The sequence below is a fragment of the Vanacampus margaritifer genome, chromosome 3 (genome assembly GCF_051991255.1).
Source record: "Vanacampus margaritifer isolate UIUO_Vmar chromosome 3, RoL_Vmar_1.0, whole genome shotgun sequence".
Taxonomy (NCBI): domain Eukaryota; kingdom Metazoa; phylum Chordata; class Actinopteri; order Syngnathiformes; family Syngnathidae; genus Vanacampus; species Vanacampus margaritifer.
In genome coordinates this window covers 3,725,209-3,732,408 of record NC_135434.1, presented here as the reverse complement: position 1 = coordinate 3,732,408, position 7,200 = coordinate 3,725,209, and the positions used below count along the sequence as shown (strand labels likewise).

General features: G+C 44.2%; 1 protein-coding gene across 1 annotated transcript; it reads left to right on the top strand.

Annotated features, from left to right (window-relative positions):
* The first annotated feature begins 2,450 nt into the window (after positions 1 to 2,450).
* inpp5e (inositol polyphosphate-5-phosphatase E) lies at positions 2,451 to 6,925 on the top strand. The gene is made up of 9 exons (XM_077560213.1): positions 2,451 to 3,493; positions 3,877 to 4,000; positions 4,083 to 4,180; positions 4,244 to 4,488; positions 4,644 to 4,751; positions 5,673 to 5,834; positions 5,931 to 6,046; positions 6,111 to 6,247; positions 6,366 to 6,925. The coding sequence occupies exons 1-9, from the start codon at positions 2,799 to 2,801 to the stop codon at positions 6,490 to 6,492; spliced, it is 1,812 nt and encodes a 603-aa protein (XP_077416339.1). The 5' UTR covers positions 2,451 to 2,798; the 3' UTR covers positions 6,493 to 6,925.
* Positions 6,926 to 7,200: the final 275 nt, after the last annotated feature.

Sequence of the window (7,200 nt, the reverse complement as noted above, 5' to 3'; positions counted from 1 at the left end):
GACACCTGTTAAACACAGGATGTCCCTGAACCCCCCCACCAACAACAATACACACGACAGCCCTTTGAACGCAGCGCAGTGTTAAATATACTTAAGCATGTAATACCAGACCACAGTTCCTCGACTTGTAGACAAGATTCAACGTTCCACGTTCAACACACTTGATGTCTCAACTCGCATTTCTGTCCTTATTACTTGATACCGGATCAGAAGAGAAAGGATGCACTAGACAACCACTGCCACCTTCTGGCAACAGATCACGAAAGACAGAGATACATTATCGACCCAAAGTATCATGCAGTGTGTATGTTTCAGGTTTTTGTCATTTAATTAATCATATATGGATATCATTAATAAACTTGGTCATACTTTTAACCCACTTTAAGAAGGACACGTGATCATTGTTGACACAGCTGCACTTTGGGCCTCACCGCTCGCTTCTTGGCCAAATATGCAAATATTAACACTGGGGGGGGGGGGGGGTCAACTGTTTTGATGTGGGAAAAGCAGACAGGGACATCAAATAATCCTAAATTGTATTTTGTTTCACCTTGGATGATTAACAGTCTACAATTTATTGGATGTGCATCCAGAATAAGTACAACGACATACAACAAAAAATGATTCACGTCAAGTGTTTGGATTTCAACCCTGGATTAGGAATTTAAACCTTGGTTAGGGTTTACAATTAGAGTTTCAAATTTGGGTTAGGGTTTCAAAGTAGGTCTCAAGATTACAGTGAGTTTAAATTTCAAACAAGGGAAAGGATTTCAAATTAAAATTTCAAACCTGGATTGCAGTTTGCAATCCTGTTTCATTCCTGGTTAATGTTTTTTTTTTTTTCTCCTGGAGAGGTTAATGGTTTTAATCCAGGCTGAAAACCCTCATTTGGAAATCCCGACACCTAATTTAAAAACCAAAGACTGGGCTTGAAACCATAATTTGAGAAAAAAAATTGAAACCTTAGACCTGTTTGAAAACTTGAACAAATGTGACATTTTTAGGACTATGATGTGAGAAATGACCAAAACAATAGATGGTTGTTACTTATTGGAGCCTATTGTCCTTAAATGTCCCCTCTGCGTCTTCTCTGTCCTCTCCTGTCATAAAAAGACATTTCCAAAGGCTTCCTTTGAGGTTAGAAGGCCAGTCGATATTTTCCCCGAGTTCAACTTTTGCCATCAACTTTAATCCACGTGTCCTACTTGAGAGCCATCAGTTTCACCCCCTCCCCAAAAAAGGGTATTTTGTGTGCTCCTCCCTCATTAATTAAGCATATGTCTTCCATTTGAGATAGGGCAGGAGTGCACACAAAAGCACAATTTGCACCCAATCTGAAAGTGTAATGAGAGCCCATGAAAAAAAAAAGCCTTAATGACAAAGACGAGTCAAGACAAAGACGGACGGAGGGATGAACAACGAGGCCTCCCGCTGAATGCAGATGATTGTGTAACGAGGGATTAAGTGCTGGATTAGGGGTCTTTATGAAGATGTTTCTGATCCTCATTAAGGACCCCGTCTCATATCGGGGCATCGATTTCCCCCCAGCATCCGCGTCCTCTGGAGGAGGAAAGATAAAGAAAAAGCGAGGAGGAGGAGAGGAAAGATGTGTTTCTAATAATACGCTCCTCCGAGACGTCACTCACTCACGCGCGGGGTGGGAAGTAGAACATTACTTTTGGTTTTCATACTTTTACTGTAGCGTCACGTCACAGGCTGTAAAAGCATCTAAGATAAGCAATTTGACTAATTACATGATTGGAGGAGTCCAATTATTTTATTGGATTGAGACACTATGTATATATTTTCATTTAATACAGAGCAGTGCCTCAATATGCATGGATTTCTATATAATCCTTTTAGCATTGCTTTTAGCTTGCAGTTTCTTGAAACTTGAAAAGGCATTGTTATTGAAAATCCTACCTCCAAACCCTATCCCTTGTGAGCCAGAGTTAGAGTGTTAAGGTAGGGTTATATGGGTCTAAAATCTCGGGGAGGGTTTCAAAATGAGATTCCAATCAGAGTTTATGGATTATAATCCAAGGTTAGCATTTAAGCAAAGTGTTGGGGTTTTAAATTAGGGTTTCAAGACAGGGCAAGGGTTTCAATATGGTATTTTTAGATAGAGTTTCCATCATAGTTAGTTAGTGTTTCAATAGGCTCCAATTCAGGGTTACATTTAAAGCCAGGTTTAGGTTTTCAAGAAGGCCAAGGTTAGCGTTTTTAAGAATGATTAGGGTTTCAGGTCAGGGTTGGGGATTTAGTTAATGTTTCAAGTAGAGGTTTTGTTTTCAAACAGGGATTAGGGTTTCAAATCAGGGTTTCTGGCCGGAAAACTGCAGTAAACTGACTTTCAATGTGTGGAGAATTGCATGTACTTCTCCCGCCGACCATGCCGGGGCAGTGCGGCGCCTCGCTGGCAACGTTTGTCAATTCCTCTTGGCAACGAAGTAGTTGTTGTCAAACGTTGCTAAGGAAATCGCGGGGCTACTTGTTGCTATTTGTAATCTAGACGCTCCAGGGGGGGCTAAAACGACGCTAAACGGGGCTGTAAATGTCTCATTTAACTTATTTTATTGGCAGACAAACGACACCGAGAATGTATTTAATGCCGACGAGATTGTGTATACTGTGTTTATACGGCGATTACTGATTTAACGAGGACCTTGATAGCCTAGCCGCATTGCTGTCGTTAGCGACAGATTGATCCTCATATAATGCATTTATGTTCTATTTGTTTCGAGTGAGAGGATGAAACTGGCCGACATTTTAAAAATCAGCGTGGAAGCGAGCCAAGGATGACTGAGAACGGAGACGGCGCGAGGCCGGGCAACCACAGCCCGGTTACGATCGCCACAGACGGTCGAGCGCCGAAGGCCCCCACCGTGGACCGCAAAATGTGCAAGGAGTTCAACAACGCCCTCAAACTGCAGCAGGCTGCGCGGAACGCGGCGGGGGACAGCCCGTACCAGCCTCGGCCGCCCAACAAGTGGAAGTGCAACAAAATGCCGGAGGAGAGCGTCCGAACCCGGAGGCTGAGATCCAGCCAGGAGAGCCTGAGCGACCCGCTAGGCTCATCCACGGACTCCCTCAAGGAAGTGGGTTCGACCACCAGCGAGCACAACGTGGCTCCCCCCGGGGTTTTCCGAAAGAGGGGCAGCAGCCTGTCCGAGTGCGATGGCAGCCCGGCCGCCGAGCCGCGGAACGACTGCCCGGAGGTCCGGCTGCGGTCCTCCAGGGCGCGCCTGTCGCCGGTGAAGCTCACCTCGGCGCCGCTGCCAGCCCTGCGGCACAACTTCGTGTCGACCGCGCTCAGGGCCGCTAATCGGATTGACAAGGATTGCTCAGATTACGTTGCCAGGAGGAGCGTCGAGAGGCTGCTGCATAGAAACCTGAGCGAGAGCGACGCGGGTTCTGATTGCCTGTCCGTCAACTCCATGAGGTCCACAAGTAGCGTGTTGAGCCCCATCAAACCTCAGGAAGTCAGGAGCAGGTACGCAGGATCAATAGTAGGAAGCACAAATAAATGTTCTTGGTACCTTGTGAATTTAATATAATTGAAATGTATTTTTTCATTCTTTGGAGTGTGCCAACCCGTTTTTTGATTTGGTAGAAAATGCCTATTGGAGATTTATCAACATTGTTTTGAAGAATTTTTAGAGGTTTCCAAAAACGCTTAATAGTCGCCCTCACCAATGGATTTCAATCTGTGTCAATTATATACAGACGGGCCAGCCTGGTCCTTATCTCCCATGAAAAGTGTAAACTGGAGAGGCACAGTATAGTTTTAAATTGTAATACCACCGAACACCACTAGACGGCGAACATGTTTTAAGGTTGTAAACAAAGAAGCGAAGTGAACGTGGTGTTTTTCAGGAGCTTTTTGGAAGGCGGAGGACTGGGCAGCGGCGCCCTGCTGGGAGTGGAGGAGCTCAAGCGCTACTTCCCCGACCGCAGGCTCGGAGTCTACGTGGTCACGTGGAACATGCAGGGGGAGAAGGTATGACGCCGATTGTTGACAACGGTACATTGGCGTGAGCGCTACTGCCCTTGTTTTGTGTTTATGTTTGTATGTCCTCCAGGGCCTGCCGTCCAACCTAGACGACCTCCTCCTTCCGACCGACTCGGAATACGCGCAAGACTTTTACATTATCGGAGTGCAGGAAGGATGTCCTGACAGGTACTTAGCTGCGATCTATTCACTTGCTTTGTGCGTCACACTTATGTACACGCGTGTGTGTAGGAGGGAGTGGGAGACGCGCCTCCAAGAGTGTCTGGGTCCACATTACGTCATGCTGTACGCGGCGTCGCACGGCGTCCTGTACCTCAGCGCCTTCATCCGCAGGGACCTGATCTGGTTCTGCTCGGAGGTGGAGCACGCCACCGTCACCACCAGGATCATCTCGCAGATCAAGACCAAAGGAGCCGTGGCCGTGGCCTTCACTTTCTTCGGCACGTCCTTCCTCTTCATCACGTCACACTTCACCTGTAAGCATCAAAGGCAGACTTCAGAAGACGCCATTTTGTCACATCTAAAAAAAAAAATAAAATAAAAAGTGCATTTGAAGGCTGTAAATTGAAGCTGTATAGAAAACGTATGGTTTAAACTTTATGCTGAGGCGTTTTAACAAAATGTCTTCCAGCCGGAGATGCCAAAGTGTACGAGAGGATTTTGGACTACAACAAGATCGTGGAGGCGTTGGCGCTCCCCAAGGGACTCCCGGATACCAACCCGTACCGATCCACGTCATGTAAGGAGCGGGTTCTCAAACTGGGGGCCGTAGTTTGGGTGTCTGCAAAATTGCAATTCAATTATGCCGTGTCATGTAAAAAAAAAAAGGACCACTGCACCAATAAAACAAACGTTTTAGGAACAAAGTCCTATTTTGTCCCCCAAGACCAACAGGGCATATTTGCTACTTGCTAATTCACCCCTAAATTGCCTATTTGTGCTTGAAATTAATTTTAAATAATGCTTCAGTCGAAGGTATGGGAGGAAAAAGCATTGTTTTTAACCTAGATTCGAAAACATTTATACTTGCGGCAGGTTTTACTCATGTTGGCAACTTATTTAATTTGTGTGCAGCATAACAGATAAACGCTGCTTCACCATGTTTGCTTTGAGACCTGGGCCAAGTCTTTCTTGTAGTGCTTTGCCGCCATCTTGTGGCGATTGTAAACCTTTTTAGGGAAGCAGCAATTATTACTTGTGGATTTTCGCTATTCTTGGTGGTGTTTTGTTCATTTAGCTCATTGAATTGTTTTTTTAATTGATTATTCTAAATAATGGATCCAAAATTTGTACAGGTATTAACATCAATTGTTTTAAAATTAAAGGATAGTTGAATTGAGTTAAAGTGAAATTCATAAATAACATTTAATCAAGGTGATGAATTATATTTTTCCCATAGAATTTGTACTTTCATACTTACAATATATAATAATAATAATAATCCAGCCCATTTCTCCATTTTCAGAATGAATCAAGTTTGCTTTTGTTAGTCATGATGAATGTGCATATTCCCTTACCGTCCTCTAGGGGGTGCTGCAACATAACACTGAAGTAAAAGCGACTACAATTATTTAAAGGCAAAATACAACTTAAAGCGGTGGTTTCTTCCTTTTTTTTTTTTAACACTTCAGAGGTGTGCTTTTGTCTGCGTGTCACGTAGCTGACGTCACCACGAGGTTCGACCAGGTCTTTTGGTTCGGGGACTTCAACTTCCGCCTGGGCCACGAGCGGGCCGGCGTGGAGAGCATCATCAAGAGCACGTCCAGGGACGACATGGACGCCCTGATGGAGCACGACCAGCTTGCCAAGGAGATGAAAGACGGTAGATTGTTATGGATTCTCTTGTGGCGACTTTTTTTTTTTTTTTTAATTTGTTGCCACAGAATAAAATTAAACACAAATGGTCTTGTGTTTCCAGGTTCTATCTTCAAAGGCTTCCAGGAGGCCAACATCCACTTCCTGCCCACGTACAAGTTTGACATTGGAAGCGATGTGTATGACACCAGCGCCAAACAGAGGACGCCATCGTACACCGTAAGAAGCGCCACCGCCATCAACTCCAGACAACACCCAAAAAATCGTTTGTGTGCTTCCCCAGGACAGGATCTTGTTCCGGACCAGGTACGCAGACGACATCCACGTGCTCAAATACTCCAGCTGCTCCAGCATCAAGACCTCGGACCACCGGCCAGTCATCGGCATCTACCACGTCAAATTGAAGGCGGGCCGAGACACGTGAGGACCATTATGACACTTTGTGATCTGGAGTGGACCATTTTAAATCCAAAATCCAGATTTGGTCAAGCGCTTGTTTGTAGTGAGCGAACGTACGCGTGTCCTTGTTTTTTCCCAGCATTCCGTTGGGGGCGGGCCAGTTTGACCGCAGTCTGTACTTGGAGGGCATCAAGAGGAGGATCAGCAGGGAGCTGAAGATGAGGGAGGCCATGAAGAACCAAAGCAGCGTGTGCGCCATCTCGTGAACCCAAAACGACGGTACCTCAGCGCCATCTACTGGTCAGAATGGGGATCACTCGAGGGCCGGCACCTCGACGAACCCATAATTGGACGTCAGTATTAATGTCATGCCTTGGGACAAATTTAGAGCAACTAACGCATGACTAAAGCATGTTTTCTAGATGCCATTGCAAAGAACAGATCTTTTCTTTATTAATTTTTTTGTTTTATCATCATGAGCAGCTGCTACATTTTCATCTTTCCATTTCAAGGATTGTATGTGTGGTTCTAACCAGATGCCTTATATCAGGGGTTCTCAAAATGGAGGTCTGCAAATGATTGTTTTTACACTAATGTATAACGACATAAATCAATGACATAACAGTCCCACAAACAATTTAGCTCTCTGTTGTAAAGTTAAACAAATACTAAAGGACAAAATAGTCAATAACAAAAACAGTCCAATGTTCTGTTCATAATTCATATATTTGTTTAAAATGCCATCATGCTAATTAAGCTATTAGGCTAATGATGTGGAGACCAGAAGCCTTTTTATTTTTATTTATTTATTTTTTAAAGAACAAAAGGTGTATTTTAAGAATGTAGTCCCATTTTATTTTTGGGAGAATAAAGGCCATAACATTACGATACTTTAAAATTTCACTTTTTACAATATGACTTATTTACTATTTAATTATCTTATTATTCAATTTTTATACATAAGATTGACAGCT

Bases quoted from the DNA above. Each gene is read 5' to 3' on its own strand.
- inpp5e (XM_077560213.1), top strand. From the start codon at position 2,799: ATGACTGAGAACGGAGACGGCGCGAGGCCGGGCAACCACAGCCCGGTT. The intron at 4,181-4,243 runs GTACTTAGCTGC...GCGTGTGTGTAG, and splicing joins CAGGAAGGATGTCCTGACAG to GAGGGAGTGGGAGACGCGCC. The intron at 4,489-4,643 runs GTAAGCATCAAA...AATGTCTTCCAG, and splicing joins CATCACGTCACACTTCACCT to CCGGAGATGCCAAAGTGTAC.